Source organism: Phaethon aethereus, assembly GCF_964289735.1.
Source record: "Phaethon aethereus genome assembly, chromosome: Z".
NCBI lineage: Eukaryota > Metazoa > Chordata > Aves > Phaethontiformes > Phaethontidae > Phaethon > Phaethon aethereus.
In genome coordinates, this window is record NC_138577.1 from 14,757,827 (window position 1) to 14,782,386 (window position 24,560).

General features: G+C 39.8%; 1 protein-coding gene across 1 annotated transcript in view; it reads right to left on the minus strand.

Annotated features, from left to right (window-relative positions):
* RANBP3L (RAN binding protein 3 like) overlaps window positions 1-21,704 on the minus strand; it is a gene marked incomplete at both ends in the record, with an annotated part of 32,301 nt that extends 10,597 nt beyond the window's left edge. The window contains 13 exon segments of the mRNA XM_082013755.1: window positions 99-219; window positions 1,159-1,289; window positions 2,426-2,525; window positions 3,658-3,742; window positions 7,024-7,127; window positions 7,567-7,691; window positions 8,335-8,409; window positions 9,606-9,680; window positions 10,512-10,551; window positions 10,555-10,589; window positions 11,187-11,223; window positions 11,500-11,558; window positions 21,449-21,704. Of these exon segments, the coding sequence (XP_081869881.1) occupies window positions 99-219; window positions 1,159-1,289; window positions 2,426-2,525; window positions 3,658-3,742; window positions 7,024-7,127; window positions 7,567-7,691; window positions 8,335-8,409; window positions 9,606-9,680; window positions 10,512-10,551; window positions 10,555-10,589; window positions 11,187-11,223; window positions 11,500-11,558; window positions 21,449-21,704 (1,243 nt within the window).
* Between the last annotated feature and the right edge of the window lie 2,856 nt (window positions 21,705-24,560).

A 24,560-nucleotide genomic window follows, 5' to 3' on the forward strand; every position in this document is an offset into this window, starting at 1 on the left:
CTCAGTTTCAAAGGTTCTCAAATAAACTTATTTGGTCCAGCAACAGTACAAGTTATTTAGCATTTCGTGTATGTGTCACTTCATTATTTAATTCTTACTTAGCCTTGACTGCAACATTCCATGTTGATTGCTAGAAGTGTCATTAAGCCTCAGGGATCCTCTGCCTCTTTCAGTCCAGGTTAAAGAAAGCTTATTAAATACAAAGAGCTTGCAGTTGATCTGAAAAATAAATACATGATGGGAATTGCCAGCCGATGTTCATTTTATTGGTTCTAAAACTTTATGTTTTTAAATGATTTGATATGGCTCTTAATACATCCATATGCGTGTATACAAAGATAGATATACACATATATCACCCTTATTACTTAAAATGAAATGGCTCCCATATCTGTGCTAAACATTCTGCTAGTCATGGAAAACATTCAGCATGAATCCCAGTTTACTTTTTCCAATTATTTCATCTTCATTAACTCTTCATCTGTGATACCCACTAACAGAGCTGAATTTGTTGCAAGCGTTCTACACTCATTAGAATTATGCAGCCCAGGATACCAGTACCATCACTAGGAAAGTACTGCTCCAAAGAGAGCAAAACTTTCATGTTCTGACAAGACAGAAGATTTAATCAATGATAATATAGTGTATCTTTCAATGTTAAGATTTTTTAAATCATATATGTCATTGCTATTTGCTGAGAAAATAACGGTTTGAAGATGAAGAATAGCAAGATACGTCCTGCTGGGCCAGAAAAATAATTATGATTTTAAATGAACTATAAAACTTACTACTGTGACAATGCATTGCTTGCTTTTTTTCCCAAAAAAGTTTTGTCACACAAAAATCTTTGCTCAAATCACTTCCAATTTTGAACTTTCAGTCACTGCTGGTATACTGTGTAGATGCTTATAAAATACAACTGTAGAATGAAGTTCTGAAGCAGTCACTTACTGAAAGAAACTATAAAATGAACAGATGTAATATGAAAAAAGAAAATAACAGCCTACAGAAAAATGGGTTGGCAGAGGCATATCTTTAAAAAGTGAAAATTTAAAATATAAACTGAAGTTATTTTCAGATTGCTGCAATCTGTAATAGATCTAGATGTTCTTTTCAACAACAAGACTGCTCACCATCAAGGCTTTATGAAATACACACCTGTAATACATTGTGTTCTGCTTCTTCTCCAGTTACAACGTCAACTTTATCTAACAGGATTTTCTCCACTGGCTTGGAAATACAAGCAGCTGCTGAGTCAATTAGTGTTGCATTCCTCAACAAAGCCATTTCTGTAGGGGAAAAACAAAAGGAAATCCCTTCTGTATGGGCAGTATTTTCAGGACAACAAAACTAGCTCATAGGATGGTCTTTGACTTCAGTAATCCCTGTGCTGTCTGATTTAGTGTTATTAATAAGTTTTTGGCCAAAGCAGTGAAAAGATGAGAAAAAGAAAAAGGGTGGAATGCTGCAAAATGTCTCACCTGTTTAGGTTCATTTTGAATTGAACAGGGGTCTCTGCAAAGCCCCAAGGGACAGCTTGAAGAAACAAGCCCTAAGTAATTAGAAGTTGATTTTCCAAATTAAACTGGTCTGTCATATTGCTGTGCAGATTAATAAATAATAAAAGACACATGTCCAAATATTCAGAATAGTAACGTATATACAGTGAATATTTGTGAGGAACACAAAAGGACAAAATTTGAAAGGAACAATGTTGCTACAATTTTTCTTGTATTTGCATAATCTATACACGATATACGTTTTCCAAAGGCTTTTTTTTTTTTTTTTACTTATAAGAATGTTCATACAAAGTAAGAGGATCCAATACATCCAGTAGTAAAGAGGTGTGCAAAATTTGGCAAGAGGGCTCAAGATAGGGGCCTACTTGGGATTCCCTCTCAGCCTATGTTTACATGGCTTGCCTAGTAGAAAAGCTCACACCAGAGTTACAAACAATCCCTGCAAGTCTGTCTGTATAGAAGTTTCAATCCTACAACTGGGCTACAAATATGTCAAAGTAATTTATATGAGCAGTCACACAGTACAAGCAACGGACAGCTTAAAATTGTAGTTAAAAATTGCAGTCTAAAAGGCATTCACAAAGTTCACTGCATTTTTATCAAATAATAAATAATATTAATCTATAATAGATAATGATGGGATGATATTAATGAGAAGAAGAGAAGAAGTAAAACTGTATTTTCCTGAGTAACTTATATTTATTCTGAAGTTAGTCCAGTTCAAATGTCATAAACCAAACCGTAGCTGCTTTCTGAACACAGATTTTGGCATGTGCCACAGGTGTACTAGTGACTGGGTAACTTGAGAATAGCCGAAAATTATTGACCACCACTCGACATCCTCTAAGATACAGCAGAGCATACAATAATAAAGCTAACTGTACTTGTTTGCTGACTATGCTTACTTGTTTGTGGACTGACATGAAAAAAGTCTATGTACATAGATGTTATTTCTCCTTTGTATGAATCAGCCTCATTACGCGGCTTGGGATGCTTTTCAGGACTCTAGAAAAAAACAGGGGAAATAACAATTCCTGTTTAAATAAAATGGCTATGTTACTTCATGTGAAACAGTAGATTGAATCGTTTAATGCATGTTAGGCTGAAGATTAGCAGTTGTAATATCTTAAGAGTAAAAACTGACTCAGATGATACAATTTCAGTCTTTAGTGGAAGTAATTTTTTTTATCATAAAATCAGTGCATCATTCTTCTACCAAGAAGAATGGCCTCTTTGTATGGATCCTGGACTAGGATTTAAATCCACTTAAAGACTTAGATGTTTAAGTACCAGCTAATTTCCAGTTTAAGCACTTAAACCCCAGAAGAATAGTTTAAAATTCCCTGACACCACAAACTTAACTTCAGAGGATTTAAAAATCCCCATGACCTTCAGTTTTTGCAGATAAAAGTTTCCTAGGCATGTCTAAATAAGTGCTTCTCTCTCCTGACAATGCTCAGTGGCTCAATTCCTGCTTTATAACTAATACTAGTCAGAAGTTATAACCCAGACCTATGCTTGCTAAGCTTTTTCACTGGCAGATACGCATACTGTTTTCATTCTACTTCTACTAGAAACTGAATTTCAATTCCATTTTAAAGGGTGCAGTCCTCAACTTGGGAACCCTTTAAAACCTCAACCCTTTTTGTCTGAGTCTCCTTCAGGACTCAATCCATTAAGCTGTCTCACAGCATGCACAATATAGTTTAACATGGACACTATCTAGGATGGTTGTTCAGTTTTCCCCTCATACTAATTTCTCCCAGCTCTTAACAGTTATGATGGAAACTATTAGAGTGGGGAGACCGCACTCTTTTATCTCATATTGTGGCTGTCCCACTTTACATAAAAAATAAAAAAACCTTTTTGACCTGAAATGTCAAAAAATGAGCAAAACAGAAGTGCATGCTGGTATGGGTTAGTAATTAGAGTACTTATCGAGAATGGGGAAGATAGGGATGCCTACCCTTCCTACAGCAAATATTTAGATATTTTCTCCTCAACAGTCATTGGAATCATATTTACTCACATCTTTTAAAAGAACAGGAGGAGCTAGAAAGAACCAATCTCTGAAAAAAATTTTACTCCTAAGTACATTAAACTTAATAAAAAGTCTGCCAGCATTTACAGATCTTACCAAAACTCTCTCAACCATGTTTTCTCCAAACACAAAATCAGAATTGCTGCTGTTTTGTACACTTCTATCTTCAAACAACTGACTTCTGTGGGAACAAAATAACATAAGAGTTTAAGAGAAGAAGGTGAATGTGTTTTTAAATAGTGACATAGTCACAACTTGTAAATAATATATCACTTGTGGATTACAGTCAAGAATATTCTAATATAAGTAGAGATGTGATTTGACCTGCTAATTACATAGCCACTTTAAGGGTCCATTTTTTATAAAAGTCACTAGAAAAGTCCTTTAAACTTCTTTGTGTGGAAGTTGTTCCTGCTGCTGGTTTGTTGGGTTTTTTTAATGAAAATCTTATAGTTGTTCATGCTATCTGCAGAGCTTAATCACTGCATCTCTTGCTGGCAAAGGCAAAACCATCCTGGTTCTTGTCTTTTTCTGTTCCAGAAGGACGACTTGGCAAGAAGACGATCTGATGTTCTGTCACAAACTGCATACTTCAGCATCATTTATCTGCTCTTCCAGATCATTTATCACCCTTGGGAGGGCTTAACACCACATATGTCATGCAGAGGATATTCCTGCCAACAAGCTGGGTTTGTTGCCAGAAGGTCAATGATTGCCTCTAAAAACTGTGTTCACAACTACAGTGTGCTTGAAATATCTTCACATAAGGTGAAGGGATTCCCAAGTACAAGCTACCTCCATAGCTATTTCCACTTAAGGAAGAAAATACTCCTTAACATTCTTATGCTTGATGTGTTGCTAAGACTAAGAACAAATAAGTAAGAAATCAGAAAATCCATCTTTTTTCAGCCTTGAAGCCTCTCATATGTGTTTTTGGCCACGAACCAACCATTTTGGCCATGAACCTGAAGTGTGCTTAAACTGATGAGTTCTTACCCTTAGGAAAATTCCCCACTAAAATTCACTGAATTGTGATCAATTTTCATCCTGAAATTTCATCTGCTACTTCTAGGCTGCTCCAGTAGCAACTTAGTAAGGATAGCACTCCATAAGACCTGAAAAACAGAAACTAGAGCCTTTTCTCAAAGAAATAATGTTCAAAATGGATTTTTTTTTACCTTCAGGAATGTAATGAAAAAGTAACCAGTGCAGGATCTTTCTTTTTCCAGACAGTTAACTGGAAGTGCTAGCCTTAGAGTCTTTTTAAAACCTCAATACCCTTATGTTACTGCAGGACAAGAACAAAGTGTACCAGGGATGACATTGCCATGGAGATACAAAACAGAGACACTGAATTCAGGGTATGACCACTAACAAGGAAGAATGGGAGAAGGAGAAATGTGGATCAGATACTAGAAAGGGACTATGGAAAGGGAGTAGATCCAGGTACTGTCCTGAAGTGTCCAGAAGGGTCTGAGCAGCTGCCAGTTCCAGTGCTGCCCTTGAACCCTTGCAGCTTTCCAAGCAAATACTTGTGCAAAGCTGAATACATGACCAGCAGCCTGTGTTTTCCCAGCATTATATTTCTGTCACTTACAACACAATCTCCTTTCCAAGTTTTTAATCAGACTCAAGAAACTGCAGATTTCTCCTTTTCAGCTCATTCCTACAGCCAGTTTAGGAAATGGAACTGTTGGTAGTTTCCTGGGACATGGACAGCAACAGCAGAGGGCTAACAAAGCATTTTCATTCATCTCTACACAGAACCGCATCACATAGAGAAGAGGTGGAAGAGGAGGGAAAGTAAGCGCGGTGTTTGCAGGCAGCAGCAGTCCCTGCTGTTGAGTCTCTGCATTTTATTTTTTGTAGATAAATGTCAGTTGTTACACATTGATTGATAATTAAAAACAAGTGTAAAAAAATCTTTTCTTAGCAATGAGCAGGTCTGGCTGCAATGTTCAGTATCGTTTAGCGTGTATATGGATTTTATAAAGTTGCTTGTTTGAATACTTGTTGTCAAGCTATCTAGGACAGAAAAGCTATGCCAAAAAGATTTAATGAAGTATTTTAAAGCATCAGTCACTTAATACGGATCAGAAGTATAGCACTTACACTCCCCTGCAATCTCAGAAGACCAGTAAGCACCTAGTTGTATTTACATTAGTTTTCAACTTGTCAAATAAACCAAGATTTACCACAATTGTGATATACAGAATTTATGAGGCACAAATACCCCAAGCAGATTAGCAATTCCTCTTTTAAAAAAGAAAAGGAAAAGAAATACCGTAAGTACTTTTAAGTCTTGTAATTTGTCAGCACTGAAACACTGCATTGCATTTCTCTATCCATCTACTACACAAGAGAAAGCCAGTCACCTATCTTTTCCTAGATATTGTGCAGGTGACCGAAGGTAAACAAACTCGGAGTATTGATACCAACTGATTTTGAAGTCAATACCATCTTCCCTTTAGCTTTTCTAGTACGTGCATTACCATCATTCTGAATCTCCTAAAAATCCAGCCTGCTGTGTGGCTCCATGTTGTCCTCACAGGGCACCATCACAGCTTTAATTGTGATAGAAAAGGACAGGCTAGCTCTTCCAAAATCACAGTGAGCAGCTGCCCTCTAAGGATGCTCTTCTTGTTGGTAAGGATTAAGAATCTAAGTTGCCTGTGCATCTAGAAACCCCTTATCTCCTCAGAACCCTGTCACTGTGCATCCCAAATGTTCTATGCAGGAAGCTCTATCTGCGGCCCACCCAGCCCTGAAGAAAACTGGAATAGACTCCTTTGCCTTTAAAATGGTCTGTGCCTTCTTTGGGTGGGACGGGGAAAGTAGGCAACATGATAACTGTGTTATCTGTCTACCCTAGCAATTTTGAAATGTCATACTCTCATCATAACTAATCTCAGGTGTATTCCTGAGGCTCACAACTTCCAGGTAAATAATCCACATCAACCATGTGCAAGCAGTGTTAGGACCCACAGGATGACTTTGTCCTACAAAGCAGTCCTGCGTGGTTTTCTCCATGTCTCCTGTGTCCAATATGCTGACATATTTTGGTAATTCCTGAGTTTCTCTGCATCTGTTTATAGATTCAGCAGCTATGCAATCAGAAGAGAGTTCTCCAAAGGGACACAAAGATTCAAACATTCAAAACTGGGATGTATTTTGAACTGCTAAAGCTGCATGAGATGGCAAACCAAAATAGTTTCTGGTTTGGGGATTTCTAATTACAAACAAACTGCCCCACAGAGATTAATTCCCAGCAGGAGTCCATTTCTTATGGGATACAGAGTTCATGTCAGTACCCACAAACCCTGGCACCACACACAAACACCAGTGAGCACCGAGTGGGTGTAGGTAGCATGGGCTTAGTACCATGTTAGACATATACGACAAAAGGACACGACATAGGCCAAGTGACAAAATGGTCTAGAAATATAATAAATAAAAACTTACTGTGTTGTTTTCAGGCTAGCAAGATTCATGGTAGTAGATGACCTCACTGCTGTTTTGGAACTTACTGAATTCTCAACTGGGGAAGAAGAGCTGTCTTCAGATAGCTAGGAATAAGAAGACCTGATCAATTAACTAGACCAAGCTTATTTTCTGCTATAAATGCTAGAAGTCCAGAGGTATATGTATATGTGGTAGCTGGCAGAGCTTCCTCCAGCTGTGTACTAAGCCAGTGCCCTTAATCAAAATGCTAAAATTTTACTTTGTAAAAAATCCAAAAGACTCCTAAAGCTGATTTGCCCACAGAACCCTGATATCTGAAAGCTGAGACAGCCTGCAGAGAAGAGATGTTTTTTCAAACAGTCAGCATAAGTTTAACAGGTCACACCATGTCAGTGATCCATCGATTCCACTGAAACTGATATGGGAACCATATTCATGCAGTGGAATAGTTAACTCCTTTAAAACAGCACTGTTGTTTGGTTGTTTGTTTTTTTTTTTGAGCTGCAAACATATATTAGCCAGTAAAATTACTTTTCTTTTTACCTGAACATGTGCTTCTTTCTTAGTTAATAGAGATACTACAGGATTTTCAGGACAGGTCACAGCTTGTGGGGCTTGTAAAATGGCAGGTCTAATGACATTCCGCAATTGACTTTGTGATGAGGACCCTTGCAAAATACAAAGATAAAATATTTAAACAGAGACTTTTTCTTCATATCTAATTCATACCTATGTGTCTTGCCTCTTTAACTGAAAGCTTCAAAGTATATTTAAATAACATTTGTTGTACGTATTCTGAAACATTGTAATCCCTTCTAAACTATACAGCTCTGCAGTGACACCAACCCCTGTTATCCATTCAGAATAAAACACAATAAAATTTTGTATACAAAAATACAGTTATTTATATTTATAAAATATATTTGTATTGATTTATTTAAATATATCTTTATATTTATACTTGTATTTACTGCTTTGTGTTAGATCTGTCTTCTGGTATTTCAGATTTAATCCTGCACCTGCAGATGCTAAGAAGGTTCTTCATTGTCTTCTCCAGGAGCAGAGTTATTCAGTTAGAAATGTGGAATTTTACTACTCAAGGTTATATTCAGTCCACTCAGGAATTAAGTACTCAGAGCAGAGGCTCAGAACAGAGCTCACAGGGTATTTACACTGTCAAACAAATAACTTACGATCCTCATACTTAGCCTATCACTCAGCATAGAGAAGAGTTGTCATTTTTATGTCTTCTCTATCTGTTAAGAATGTCTTTGTGGAACTACAGCGAGCAAATATTTCAATGACAGTTACCTTCTTTTGTACTTTTGATCAAGTCACGGTTTCTTTGAAGAAGAGCTGAGGACATGAATATGTTATTCTTCTTTACTACAAAGCAAGGAATTTAAACTTTAATAATGAGCTTGTGAAGCTTTAAAGCTATTTAAAACTATTATTTAGTTTTAAAACAGATTTTAATTATTAATTCATGTTTCTGTAACCCCTCCCTATTTTGGTAGTACCTGAGCAATATTCCAACCTATCCACCTAAACAAGATCTCCGAGATAACTGTTACTGTCTCCATTTTACAGGTGGGTAGACTTAGGCACAGAAGGCAACGTGGGTTTTCTCGCTATGTCCGAGACAGAAGTTTTTTGGATAGTAATGGATATTTTAAACTCATAAAGTCCTTCTTCAGCTTTGAAAACCAGGTGCAGCTGGTTTGTAAAATCTGTTGAAATGGCAATGCTATTTGGTCCAGTCTTACACATTTTTAAGATGAGTAAATGAGGCCCAAGAACCTGGGAATAAATAAATGTGCCCTGCCCTGTTCTGGTAAAAAGGCCTTCGTAACAGTATAATGATGGCAGTGCACTACTGATGCTTTCACTATTCTAACAAAGATACCAAACATCAGCTGGGAAGTGATGGCAACCATGTACCATGTCCTGTAAAATGACACAGCTGATACTCTACAATCAGTCACTACTTTTTCACTGCAGAAAGAGTGTGGTTTGTTGTTATAACAATGTTGTGTCCTCTTAAGATTGTTTAGAAGTCCTTTATGTCAACATCTGTCAAGGACCTGTCTCTGGTAAGTGACATAGGCTAGGATTTAAGACCACTCCACTGTTTCTATTAGTGGTAAGTGGGAGAATACTCCCAGGGTCACTGGTTAGATGGAAGACAGGCTCCTAGGACAGAAAATTATATTCCTACAGGAGCCATCACCATTAAATTGCAAGCAAACTAATTCATGTAATTTAACTACAAAAAACTACTGTTTTTTCAAGTATGATTTGTATCACGCTGTATAAATGCCTATTTGCAAATTATTCAAAGATTCCTCCTCAGCACCGCAGGATTCCCTAAAAAAAATGCAAAAAACATTTGTTCTACTGAACTGACAGTCCTCCTCCTAAAACATTCCTTTCTCCTGTCCAAATACCAGTCTAGTCCAATGCACTCAAACTCTGTCCTGCAGAAAAAGCATTTCTGTACACCTCTTTATCTTAGATAATACCTGCCTTCCTACATAAATATTTATTGGGATTTTTTTTTTCTTTTTTTTTTTTTAAATTACCTGGCTGGGAGGGAGGGAATGTTGGAAGGATGGTAAAGGAAGATGATCTCCCTCTTTTCGGAGTGAGAGTTGTATCTGAAAGCATAAAAGACTAAAATTATAATTTGTTTGGGAAAAAAAAGATTAATTTTAGTGTTAGCCTTTATTGGCAGTAGAATAAATTATTATCTGCTAACTACCAGCTTTCTGAAGTAGACTGTTAGGTTGTGCCTATACTGCTGAACTGAAGAGGTTCTGTGTATGATCTCAGCATATATTTCACAGTAAACCAAACTTAGCTTATCTTAAATCCTCTTAGCTACATTCAGGTGTGTCACAGAACTAGATAAAACAATATATAGTGTACACTTATTAATGCCTGAATTCAGAAATAACTTTCTGGTCCCATTCCTATGTTAAATAAACACTGTGAAAAACAGGTAAGTCCTTCTGCACAATCACCTCAGTGACTTGCGTGTGCTTCCCATGGAAGCAATATACAGTCCTTAAAGGGCCTTCCAGGTCAGCTGTTGGCTGGATGGAAGGAGAGGCCCTTCTGGAAACTGCTTTACATTTTCAGGGATTGCCCAGGGTACATTGATCTCTCTACAAACCAGGGAATCTCATTCCTTTCCAGCCCTCCTCCTCCCTTGACTGTGTGAGCAATTCAAGGAAATGATATGAAATATACAGATTTTTCATAACTTTAGGTAATATTATCTAAGTATGGAGAATTAATATATTTTTACTTTAAAAGGGATTTATTGGAAATTGCCAGCAAGTTTACATCAATGTTTAAGTTTTCATGACTTGCAGCATTTCTACAGTGCAGAAACATTTCTTAGACAGGAAAATTCCTTCTCTCCTTTACCAGATGAGAATACAGAACTACTGTAATTAAAACATGACTGGAGCTCAACGTCATACCTGTGTTAGACTGAGAGTCAGACTTCTGGAAAGTAAAAGATTATGATCTTACACGCTTTCTGGAACAACTAATGAAATCTAGAGAAAAGTAAATATAAAGTTCTGCAGGGACAGGCTGGCACAAAATTTCATCACAATGTTATGATACGGAATTAAAACCTGAACACAATAAATTCTACGAATGAGTTACAGCAACAGCTTTAAGGCACTACCTAAGAGGATAAGGACTTTGGAATCTCAGTCAACACCTGGCGCAAAGCCCTAAGCAGCCTTTATTTCTACTAAGTTCAGAGAACCTGAATGAAGGGCTTAGAATCAATTCAGAGCCAACAGGCTCACAAGACATTAAGAACGGAAATTTAGCCTAAACTAATAGAAAAGGGCAGCTAGGAGCTCATACAGCTGATGAATATACTTGGCCACTTTTCAAGGCTTCTGGACTTTGACTTTCTGATAAATATGAGAGGTAAGATGGAAGAATTATTGAGGTAAGACAGGGACTTACACATTAGGACATACTAGGTGTCTCTACAATGCCCATAGTCGTAGTCTACTAACAGGGATTTTGTCCCTGCTCGTACAAAGTAAGGGTCCAAACACTATTTTCACAAGCAACAGTCAGGCCTATGAATAATCCAGTGTATAATTATACTGTTTCAATGAGGTTGTTATTACCATTTTCAGCTTTGCAAACTGGGTCTTCTGCAGGCCGCTGGAAAAAAAATATAAGTGTGGAAAGGTCAAGGAGAATAGAACAGCCATTTTCTAGACCAGGACACAAAGTATATCAATCTAGCTTATATGCATTTGAAAGGAGTCTTGTTTCTACTTTTCCTTGTTCTATTTTGAGACCATTTATTACAGGTCTTAACCTGGGCTAAAATCTTTTATTACTGCTAGGATGACTGTCTATAGAATCCTAATTTCTCAGCATTTGTTATCAATTATGGGGGAAAAAAAAAAGAAAAAACAACCAAATGCTTTTTACCTTCAAAGGACGGTCCTTCTTTTCAAAAACAAATGTCGGCTGAGCAAGCATTGATCTCTCTGGAAAAGAGAAGAGATAATTTTTATTAACAGTTATGTAATCGCACTTCTCAACCACAGTTCTCAAAGTGCTGTGCAACAACAAACAGAAATTTATCCTTTTGCTATAAAGGAAGAAAATATAGAGCTGCACTGATGTACACCACAGTCCATAAATAAAAAAACCTAGAGTCCACAAATCCCAGTGTGAGTTTTGACTAACTAGATGACACAGAATTTTGCATCATATTTTTTTACACTTCTTTTACTTAAAAAGTGCTTTTAGCCTTTACAAACAACATCTGCCATCCTTTAAGAACAAGGGTGAACTGCAGCTTTGGTTCTCAGAAGTGTGCAAGGATGTGAAAAACAGAAAGATCCCAAAAGGCAAACAAGGAAATGTGTTACATTTGACCTCTTGGCTACATTCACACTTCCCATTCTTTAGGCTTCAGGTAAGCGAATGCATAGTATCAGTCTTAATGTGCGAGTATGATATATAAACATAGAAAGTTCCACAGAGCAAATTCTACTTTCAGGCATACCTCTGCATTTCTTAGGTATGACAGAACAACTTTGGATCCATGTTCTTTTTTTTTTTTCCTTATGAAATGTATTTCAGCAAGCAGTTGTCTCACATCAAATTTTATGTTGATTTAGGGTTCACTACTCCTACATCTTACATTACTTCTTTGGGCTACTTTGCTAAGAATGAGACCTTCACAGCCTGTACAACTCTAATGGACTAACTTTGGTTGTCAGTGTGAAAGCAGAAGTTGTTTTTGCCAGTACCACCAATTAATGACACATTTATTATGCCACTAAGTAGCAAAATAAAAGAGCAAAGAAGCAGACGCAAATAGATTTTTTTAGACCACCACATACAGGATTCATTTCATGCTAGCTTAAAGTGTCTGTAATGTGCAGTCAATAGAAAAAATCAGCTTCTGAGCATAAGCGTATTTTAGTTGTGTACGTTAGGAGATGAATGGAGACCTAAATGCATATATTTCTCTCCATGGGTGATAAGGACAAACTAGGGTGATTACTGAGCTATATGACTGGCCTTCGGCCACAGAAATCCTACACATGATATCTTGTTAACTGACATTTGGCAGAATATTTATCAGGTACATAGCATTTTTATAACACTGGCTTCCTCTGTTTTATGTTACCTGTTCAACAAGAGTGTCCATGTGAAAATATAGGGATTGATATTTTTGTCTTGGCTTGCACACCTATCTGTGACCAAACCACTCTAGCATTGGTATCAATTACTGTCCTGGGCTAAACCACGACAATTACTTAAAAGTTTAATAAAGCAAATATCAACCTATCATGGAGGATTTCAATTGCTAAATAAATATATATTCACCAATCAAGAAAAAAGGAAATATTATTAAAATAAATGCTGCGTGTACATAACTGGGGCAACAAGCATAAAACTATTACTCAAATTCAGTGATATGTACAGACACAGCAGTAATAACGAATACCGTTTTTCTGTTGTTGAAGTTAATTTTGTATTTGGACATTGGGTTGCTGGAGCGTGTCCAGAGAAGGGCAACAAAGCTGGTGAGGGGTCTGGAGCACACGTCTTATGAGGAGTGGATGAGGGAACTGGGGTTGTTCAGTCTGGAGAAGAGGAGGCTGAGGGGAGACCTTATCGCTCTCTACAACTACCTGAAAGGGGGCTGGGGTGAGGTGGGTGTTGGTCTCTTCTCCCAAGTAACTAGTGGTAGAATGAGAGGAAATGGCCTCAAGTTGCGCCAGGGGAGGTTTAGACTAGATATTAGGAAAAATTTATTTACGGAGAGAGTCAAACATTGGAACAGGCTGTCCAGGGAGGTGGTGGAGCCATCATCACTGGAATTGTTCAAAAAACGTGTAGACATGGCACTTCGGGACATGGTTTAGTGGGCATGGTGGTGTTGGGTTGATGTTTGGACTTGATGATCTTAGAGGTCTTTTCCAGCCTTAACGATTCTGTGATTCTGTGATTCTGTATTTACTTGGGCATTATGTGTGTGCAAAGGACTGAATTTAGCAAACCTGGCATGCTTTGCAATGACGGTCTGGTTTGTCTGTACTAGAAAAAGCAGAAAAAAGTTCACATTTCCATGACCTGGTTGCAGCTGAGGGTCCATAGCATGGCATGAGATGGAGCAATTCCACTTGCATTCACTAGAGGGGAGTAGCACACATAAACAATAGTATTTCACTGAAATACAATTTTTTCAATATAACAGTCTTTTTTCCTGTCTCCTTTAAAAAAAAAAAAGGACTTGTATTCAAAAATTAAAGCATGACTACAGAAACCTTCATATTCTCCACAGTACCTTTCACAGTTCAGAAGTTAGCAATATTTTTAAAAGTACATTTATTTCTCCAAAGCATGGAATTAGCAAAGAGTGAATTGCTGTGAAAAAGGAACTGATTTTCTATCACAGAGTTAATTTTGGTGGAGCTAAAAGGCTGTAGGGAGTTCGAAGGAATTCGGAATGTTCACTAATATTTAAACAACAAAATTCCAGTAGTAGTTTAAAACCCAGAAGTTCCTGAAGAAAAATTCATAATTGGTTGGCTGCCAACAGAAACGTGAAGCTAGGGTATAATGGTACCTCTTAAAGATAAATATGCATATTTTGATATTACAGTAAATATAAAAGATCTATCCCATCAACTGCTTTTGAGCCAAAGGGAAAACTTTCTTGCTGTCAGTAGATTTATTCAGAGGTTGCTGATACTGCCACTGTTATTTGTCATTTTTATGGTTCTGTACTGCTTCTACCCAAATCAAGAAAACCTTTTTGCAATTCCTGAAATGTATTCCACATAGCTTATCAGTAAGATCTTCACTCCTCAATCAGTCATTCACAACAGAGTTTTAAAAACATACTTGTGTTAACTATAAATGTATCCTACGCATCAACTTCCAATTAGATTTTAACCTTCTCAGATATTCAAACACAAAATATCTGCAGCTGATCCTAACAGAAAAAGCAATGCAGAATTACTCGTGGATGTAACACAAGACCACCAAGGAGTTACCCACAATCGTGTCAACGTGCTAATTTTAGCACAGGTGAGCAACTTTGCATTTCTCTCCTTCATTTTCTGCACTGTTGCCGCTGCCAGGGCGGATGGCTGTATGCTGGGAGAGGGAGAAGCCCTTCCGCACCCTCCTCTGCTCACAGCGGCGCGGCACCCAGCCAGGCAGTGCCCGACTGACCCAGGGAAGAGGCAGCCGCAGCCAAGGCCGGGTGCACGCAGATGTGCAGGGACGGGAATGGGGTGGGCTGGAGCCGCCCCTCCTCCTCACCACCAACAGGACACAGAGGGAGGCTGGCTACTGCCTGGTTAAGACTGGGCCACTCCAGTCCTCAGCAGCTTGGTACTTGTGGATAAAAGAGGCTGCTGGAAAAGTTACCAGAAAAACCTGCCAAATGGGCTGCCTCTGGCTGAAGGGACTGGAATAATCCACCAGCCTCAGCCAAGAGTCCAGACTCGGAACCCGTCTGGCTGCCCATGAATCATCACCACAGACTAGGCTCTCTTTTCCTCACTACAGTTCCCCTGAAGCTGCTGAATTAGAAAGGTCTTGGCCTCATGTTTGCTGCATTCGGAGTTCAAAACAAGCCACTGCCTGGAGGACGCATTGGAAACATACAGTTCTTTGCTTGAGATCTCACCTGCGCGGCCTCCTGGCCCCAGCCTCCGCTGCTGCACAGCAGCAGCGCTACCTAACACGCCATGAGCTGAGCTCCCCAGCAGGGAAGGCACCCAGCTCTCAGGCCCGGTGCCGGCTCTGCTCCACTCTGGTCACCCCGCATGGGCACCCCCGCGCCTTCCCTCTGCTCGGCGCTCTGCCTAGCACTGTACGTGCAGGCAGCTGGCAGATCATGGTCGGTTGTGTGCCCAGACGGAGACTGCACTTGGAGAGTTCCATTTGAAAGAAAAGACACAGGGGCATTTTGGGAGAAGTGATTGCTGGCTGCTGCCTAAGCCTAGGAAGCACTAGTCGGAATGACATGCAACAAATATTGTAAAATTGCTTTCATCGGCTTTGCTTGTATCCCAAAAGCCAGCATTGTCCATGAGGTGTATGGGTCCTTCGGCCTTTGGTGTGACATTCCACTCTTCACTTTTATTGCTATTGCTTTCCCGGAAACTGTAGAAACTTCACAAAATATATACATTAAAAAATAAGTAGGACATCAATGGTGTTGGTAATTTTAGAGCTGTTGTTATTATTATTGTTCCATCTTGACCAGAAAAGAGATAAATGATCCTTAACCTTTGAGGGCTAAGGACACAGGGAAGAGAATGTGAGCCCAAATCTCTCTCCAGCTTTCCTGCAGTCATATGCCTGAAGTCATACGTCAAAAGTGGCTGACAGTGCTGTGGCTCTATTCCTCCCAAAGCGAAGCAAAAAACCCTCAAATCTTTAAGAGGGCAAGATAGGAATTTGTGATCTGAATAAAAGTTTTTCACTTATGACTTTTAAACAGTTAATTTTTATATTTTCAGATTCAAAAGAAAATAAATTCTATTGCATCTTAACGATTAACAAACTTGCCAGAAGTCTGAAAACCTTTAAATTCATATTCATACCAAATACTTTCACATTTTTTTATCTAAAGTTAGGAACCTACGTCTATGAAAAATAGCAGTAGAAGGTTTTATATCATCTAGGATGGCTGACTCCAGTGAAAGCTGTGAGTGTTCATCAAATCTAAAAATCAAACTGATTTTATATATTCATTAAAGTGCTAAAATGCAGACATCAAAGTTTGACAGCAATTCTAGTTCTTACATGTGAATCATATTTTTCTCCTGCAGTCTTAGCAATGTACAGTATTATAGAAAGGAAGTACAGAAACTGATTTTCTCATTCAAATTTATGTTCTGTTCAAATTTATGTCATTGGTTAGTGATCCCCTTTAGTTAGTTACGAAACTGAGCAAATGTTTAAGTAATTAGGCTTTCTGTGCTGTCAGAGGTAGGCAACATCACCCAGATTTTTTAATTCCTGCTCAGTGACTACACAATACCTTCTTCAGGGGGTAGACAGTCAGTGTTGAAGAAAGTTGTAACTACTTTTCCAGTAAATTAACCTAATACCTTATAAAATGTAAGGTTAGACACTTTATATGGTGTTCTGCTTTTCTGCTTTGTATTATGTTCTAAAAATGGGCTTAACTGAAAGCCGTATGAAAAACTGTTCTTTAAATATTTCACCACAGAGCTGGCAATAAGTGTTTTTTATTCTATTTGTCAATTGACTGTCATTGGCCAGTTAGGGGGCAGGATTCTCATGTCTCCCATGTTTCTTTCAACAGTTTCATACAGAGAATTTCTTCAAAGGCGTAATGCCAATCCACTGGATTTTGCCTGACCTTCTACAATTCCCACAGCTTTATATATTATTTCTATAGCTCTTTACAAATGACTACAAATCCTGCAAACAGATATTTCAGATTGGTTTTGCTACAAAACTGAATCCTTTACAGGAAACCTGAAAAAAAAACCCCACTCAGTAGTTCATAACTGACAACAAAGATGTAACACTGAAAACGAAAACTGACTTGTAAAAAAATAACTTTTTGCTCATAATTCCTTAAATTAAAATAACAGCTTGTACCTCTTTGGTTTTTGTAGCAGTCCCATTTGCACCTCATAGGAAAACTTGATTCTAAAATAGAAACTACAATTTTTACTTTACATAGTTAAAAAAAAAAAGAACTTCTTAATCAAGGATCATTTTCTCAAAAAGAAATAAGCTTCTGGAAGACTTTATCTCCAAGTAATGTCACTGTTGCAAAACTTTTAATTGCATCCAGCTTTCTCTCACAACATCCTGCTAAGTGTTACACAACACATAAAAACTACTACATAAGAATTATAATCAGATTATAATTTTATTCTATGAAAAGATAAGGCTGTGACATAGTATTAGAAAGTTTCTGTGCTGTGATATGCTATAGCATGAATTTCACTACCTTTGTGTATTACTGCTGTAATTTGCAAAAACAAAAGCAGAAACACTTCTGTATTCTGATGTTACAGCTTAGATTGCTGGTTCCCAAGTCATAGAACTCAAACCAAATGAAGTTAAGCAGTTACAACAAATCTTTGCACATAACATTGCTATTTCGTTTGTTTCTCATACAAATTAGCTAGATGGGAACTTGCCATTGGGGAAGATGTTGAGAAGAAAACTTTAGTTGCAAATGCCCAGAGGTAGTTTTACATTGTTAAAATACTACGGAAAAACAAAAAAGGGAGAGCTTTGCCTCTGCCATTTATGAATATATGCGCTGTTTAGAACTACTACTTGAAAAAAACACTACAACAAAATATTGTGCCTGACATTTTGTGGCAATATACACGAAGAAAAAGAAAGCAACAGTGGATTAGCATGTAAGTGGAAGACATAGATCCAGAAATTAGCACAGTTTAATTTAAAATAAAAGGAATTATTTTTACTATGCTGGCTGACAACCTGTCCTTGCCTCAAGTAGCATCAGAGTTAAACCATGTACTAATACGAACAATTTTTGTTCAATACTGCAAAAACACAGAAAACTACCTATAATTCAGATATTTACAACTGCAGTAACAGGCAGAAGAGAAATACATATAGAGAAAATATGCAGTAGGATAAATTAACAAAATACTTTACTATCCAAGCTCGGACTCATGTTTAAATATTGTTTCTGGTTTTTGATACAAAAAGACATCCATCAGTATTTCCCAAGCTGGATCATTTTCATCTAGAAAGAGGTGAAAAAATAGTAAAAAACTTTGGCTAAGAACAGGATTTGCCAAACCTGCAAGAGAACTGTGGTTTCTGTTTGACGAATACTCACTGAACTTTGCAACATAAACAGTCAGTTCACAGCCAAGAAAGACCATAACAAGGCTGCCAGCCAACATCACAGGTCTCTCAGTGACCTCACTACGTAAGCCAGGCTTTCCTCTGCCAAAACTTAAATAAGGAAGGTGACACAAGGTAAAATGGGGATGTCCTAGAATAGTACTTTAGGCACCCAACTTAATAAAATTTACTAACTTTAAGATGTACATAAAGCTTTTAAAAATTTCACATTGCTGATCCTGAGTAATGGGTCTGTTTCTAGAAGCGCTGAGCAGTTGAGAACTCCGGTGGAAGTAACACAGATGGCTGGCTGCTCAGCACCTTTGAAAAATCAGGTCACTTACTTAAGACTCTAAATATGGACCTGGAAACCTACTTCCAGATTCCTTTCACACTTTTGATTTCTGCTTATGAAGCATATTCAGTACTTTCTAGGACAACTCCCTTAAAAATTAAGATCAGTTTTAATGACAAGTGGCAGGATCTTCCAAGCAAATTTATACTCTTTTTTTTTTTGCTAAGACATTGTGAGACCAGATAGATTAATTCATTTGCGTCTAAATCCATTATACGTATATGGTGAGGTTTTTAATTGGTAACCAATTTTTAAAAAATGGGAAAATTAAATAGGGTCAAAAATCAAATGAAATTTTAATCTGGTCAAATCTCCAATGCTAATCAGAAAAGTTTTCTATCTGCAGAGGTACCAGAGATGCATGCTGCTGTACAGGCAATGAATTTTCAAGTTCAGTATCTTAGTCATACTTCTAGACTTGTAATCAAATAGAAATTTTTCTTTTAGAACATTCTTCTATTGAAGAGTACAATTTGCAACAAGTTCTCATGAATCTTGATTTTCCAAAAATGTTCAGTAGAAATTTTTCTAAATAATTAGTCCAAAACCAATATTGAGATGAAATTGAAGTATATTGAGATGAAATCTTGGACAAAGCTTTTCATTTTTTGAAAAACAACCTTGTAGATAATTTTAGAGAACTTAAACATATACAATTTGGCCACATGGCTGTGCTTGCTCACAGAAGTGAGTCTACTTCAGTGGCGCATGAAGAGATTGCTGAACATAGCACTGCACGCTGTTCAAACACTCTGTATTAAATACAAAGTGTATGTTGCTCATCTTGGGTTCAGATCACATCCTGTAAATACAGTTTGGGGAACTGATAAATAACTTCACGCATCACTGTTTGGATGAACGAGAGAGTACACTGTCAAAACAGCGAGTTTCTGTTTTAATCATACTCCGAAAGAGGAAAGGAAAAGTTCATCCAACTGACTATTGCAGACTAAAATTTCTGGAAGAATTTGTCCTAGGACAGCTTTACTGTACTGCTAAGATTCCAATTATGCACATTCTTTGTCATATAAATAGTTCATAACCCACATAAATAATTTCATTGTCATCAGTGAGACCAGTTATGAGAGCAAGGATTCTTTCTGTGCCCTAACTTTTTAAGGCCTGTTCACACTCTCTTCAGTCACTCTTCTCAATGCTACAGATTCTAAACACAGTTTTCTTGATCAGTGTGAGAAGGGTTCTTTTACCCAAGCAATTCCATTTACTACTCCTAGCTTCCACTGTGAGTTTACAGCATGCCATATGAGATTTAAAAATTAACATACTTCTCTTTAGCCATGGAAACTCAGCTGACAGCCTACAAAAGTGTTTATAAATACAGCATATGTCACATCCATTCATCTCTGTAGAGCACAGTCCTTGTCTTTATATGGGCAAGATATAAACAAGCATTAAAACAATGCCCCCCCCCCCCCCCCCAGCAATACTTCAACACAATTTCCGAGAGAAATGAAACCCAGTTGGCTTTATTTCAAACACTGGAGTGAAGAAAATATTTTTGGGAGTCTCATCACTACAATGTAATTCTAGCATTGATGCAATAACAGGAGTAACCATGTCGCTAGACCAGCAGGACTGTACCAAAGTATGTACCCCAAAATTGTTTTATAAACACTGAAACTTCCAACATCCCAGTGCTCAGCATTTTTAATCTATCATAAAAGCCTGTAAAATATTCACTGCAACAGCAGTAAAATTCACAGGCACTTAAAGCTTTACCATTTTCAGGGCATTGTACCAATATTAAATTTCATAAATCCCTACAAAGTAGCATGGAAGTAACACTCAGGTTTTTTGTGCAGAAATTGAACTATACAGGTAATGAGGCTATGATCCAACAACACTCACACATCCTTAAATTTTAGGCATGTAAGTAAATTGGACTACATGTGCTCAACACAAAGCACAAACTGAAAGGCTGTTTGACTCATAAATTAGCCCAAGCACTCTATGGCTATATCAGTCATAGCATCAGGTTTAGACCTTGAAAGCGCATGCTTCCTTTGCTCTTTTGGGTTCATTCATCAACCTGTGTGGTAAAAAATGCTTGGTGGCATCATCTGCAAAATGTCCTTAATATTAGCACTTGTTTCTTTATTCATCTGCTCAAAAAATGTTACTATTGCAATTTCATATAAATCATTCTCAATTTGTGGCCCTCCTCACTACCTAGATGATAAAGGATTTTGCTGTCCACCTCTGCAGTCAGACATCTCTCTGAGGAGCCAGACGGGGCCAGTTTTGCTCTCAGTGCCCAAGTGTGCAGGGCAAGGCAGGATCTGCCAGGAAAGCTGTGCTGCTCCCACCAGCTGTCAGGCCCAGCATTTCGGAAAGCTGCAGACAGTTTAAATGGCAGGGGAGTCAACACTCTTAGAAACATGGAGAGACCACTTTGGGGTGCTCTACAAGTAAAACCCCAACCATATGCTATCTCATAGTGTCTTTCCTTCAGCTAAAACACAAATTGGAGATTCCTGACAGATTACCACTAAAAACTTGCGATAAAGAAAATACAGGCAGCCAAGCTCTTGTTTTGCATCACCCACAACACTGATACCAACTGGGCACATTGTTTGTGTCTATCCCATTCCTCAGAAACCTCCTTGCAGGGGGAACACAGGAGACATGCAAAAGATATTAGCCAACAAAACCTACCTGTACAGCATTCCTCCTTGGGATTTAAGCTGCCACTACAGCAGCCAGGACAGGGCCTACAGGCGGTCTGTTCTTGCAGGCGAGCAGTTTGGTGTGGAGCCCAGGGGTCACTGGGCCAGTCTCTTCTTTTGGGGAGGTCAGGCTTAGCCTTCGCACCGTGCCTGGATCTGACTGAAACGTCGTCACCTGCACAGGACTGCCGTATACCCGTGTATAAAACATTCCCTTTGCCTGCAGGAATTGGCTGGTTTCTCATTATGAGGTCTTCAGGTGTACCCTTATATATATATAAATATGTAGTCATATATATACATATATATATAAAAGCTGTAGTTGGGTCTAGCTTCGGATTTAGGCTTATTAGCTGTTCCTTAGGCCACCCCCGCCCCCAAGACTCGTCAGGCGATGCCCCGCGAGGAGTAGCCCTCCAGCCGCCACCGGACGGGAACGGCCGCGCCGTAGCGGTCAACGGCCACGCCGCTGCCCCCGGGGCAGCGCGTTACCGGAGCGAGCGGCGGCCGCGGCGGCCCGCGGGGGAGTGCGGGCGCGCCGGTGCTGGCAGGGACAGCTCGGGGCCAGCTCTTAGCGAGGGCTGGCCGTTGGGAGGGGATATGTAAAGCGAGCAGATTAACATAAGAGGGCGGGGAAGCGGCCGGAGGGGCTGTGCGTGGGGTTTAGCGGCGACGGCTGAGGGAAGGCGGCGGGCTGTGAGTCACGGGTGGGCGCAGCGGCGTGTGCCGGGCGGGGAGGGCGGGGGCCGGCCGCGACCCCCTCTGCGGGCCAGGGTGGCGGCTGCCGCGGCTTGTAGGTTTGTTAGTGGCCGTTGGCAGCTGAGGCAGCGGGCGGCGCTGGCTGCCCACGGGCGGAGCCGTGGCGGCGGAGGTGAAGCGCTGCCGGGGCTGGCGAGGTTCCTGTTGCTGCAGCTGCAGCCCCGCTGCTCCGCAGGCCGCCGGGATCGTGAACGTCTCTTGGCGATCCCACCAGCTGCCCGGCAGCACTGAGGGGACGGACGGTGCAGGGCTTTCACCAGGTTGTGAGGGCCGAAAGCTGTCGTCCGCTGCCGCCTCCAGGGCGGCAAGCTGCAACGGCAGGCCGGCAGCTGCCTTGGATGGCTTGTCACGGCGTGGCCCGAAGAAGAGGCGGCCGGCAGCCAAGCGGGCGCGGGCCCGGGCCCGGAGGGCGGAGGCCCCCGGGGAGCAGGCGGCGGCGGGGGGGGCTGCAGCGCGGCCTTGCTTTGGCCCGCCGCTGCCCCGGCGCCGCCGCCGGAGCCTTTGTCCGGCCGGTCGGAACACTGCGTAACGTAGAAGTGCACCCAGTAACGCCGAACCCCTTCAAAACACCGATGCTGCTGCCCTACTTGGTGGTTTTATCATGAAGAACCTGTATTTCCCCTCTAACGGAACTGCAGATTTTGCTTAGCAGCTGGCCCCTTTGATACTGCGCTTGGTACTGATTTCTGGGGCTTTTTATTTTCAGAAAGATGACAAAACCTCAAGCCAAGCAGACAGGCGCTATGATTATTCCCAGGCTGACATGAACCAAATGCAGTATCAGCAAAAAAAGGTGTTGCAGTCCCCTCTTTCCAGATGCACTGTGCAGTGAGTTTATAAAGCCCAGCCTGTGTCTCATGTTGTTCACTTAAATGATAACAGTCACAAATTCTTCAAGTGGGAGCAATTTCAGGCCATTATATTACACGCCTGGTGTTTGACTGCCTCTAATCCTAATAGTTCAATACAAAAAGGTAGGAATTTGCTAAGAGTTCATCAGAACCATACGTCTAGTCTAATCTAGTTTCTCTGCACATGCAGTATCAGATGTTTCACAGACAAAAGATGCAAGAAGTTGAAGAGCAGGCAGACGTTGAGTAATTTTCCCTCATTAGAACCCCAGTGTGTGTTGGCATAAATCCTGAAGTGTGCCGTTCTACCCCTACTGCAGCAGCATCGTAGAACAATAGGAACATTTAGGTTGGAAAAGACGCTTATGATCAAGTCCAACCATAAACCTAACACTGCCAAGTCCACCACTAAACCATGTCCCTAAGTGCCAAGTCTACACCTCTTTTAAATATCTCCAGGGATAGTGATTCAGCCACTTCCCTGGGCAGCCTGTGCCCATGCTTGACAACCCTTTTGGTGAAGACATTTTTCCTCATACCCAGTCTAAACCAGCAACTTGAGGCTGTTTGCTCTTGTTCTGTCGCTTGTTACTTGGGAGGAGAGACCAACACCCACCTCACTACAACCTCCTTTCAGGTAGCTGTAGAGAGCAGTAGGGTCTTCCCTCAGCCTCCTCTTCTCCAGGCAAAATAACACCAGTTCCCTCCGCTGCTCCTCATAAGGCGTATTCTTTAGACCCTTCACCCTTCTTTGGACATGCTCCAGCACCTCGGTGTCTTTCATGTAGTGAGGGGCCCAAAACTGACCACAGTATTTGAGGCACAGTACCCTCAGCCTTAACTGTTAGTACCAGCCATTTTTGTGAACTCCAGTTAATGTGCAGCCTCTGTCTAAATTTTACTGAACTGTTGACTTCATGGGTGCATTATGTCAGCAGGTTCCACAGTCCTCATGTTGCATGAAGAACTGTTTGCCATTTTTGTTGTTGCAAATTTTCAGTTTAAGTTGAATACTGCCTTGTTACTGGTATGTGCCACAGTCCCATTCAATATTCTGAACAATATTTCATTGTTTTATGCTTTTATAACATATTCTATTCATCTTCTGAGATAATCTGTTCAAAACTTTTCAATCATTATTCCTCTGAGAATTGCTCCTGCTTCTGTTGCAGGTCTCACGCCTCAAATTCCAGAATGTCCTTCTTCAGACTCCCAAAGTCCGTGGTCAACATTGTGGGAAAGGCAATGGCACAGAGCTATGCCTGATTTCTCCAGAATTATTTTTCATTCTCTTCCACGTGTTTCCTAACATCTCAGTCATTTTTCTGTCATATTGCAGATTGAACAGAGCCGTTACCACAGTGTTTGGGGTAATTCCCAATTCCATTTTTTGAGATGATCAAAGAGTTAATTTAGAATCCCATAGCATATATTTATAAAGGATTTTTCCTTCAACAGAGTAATTTGCCATTAGTATTATATCGGTAGTCA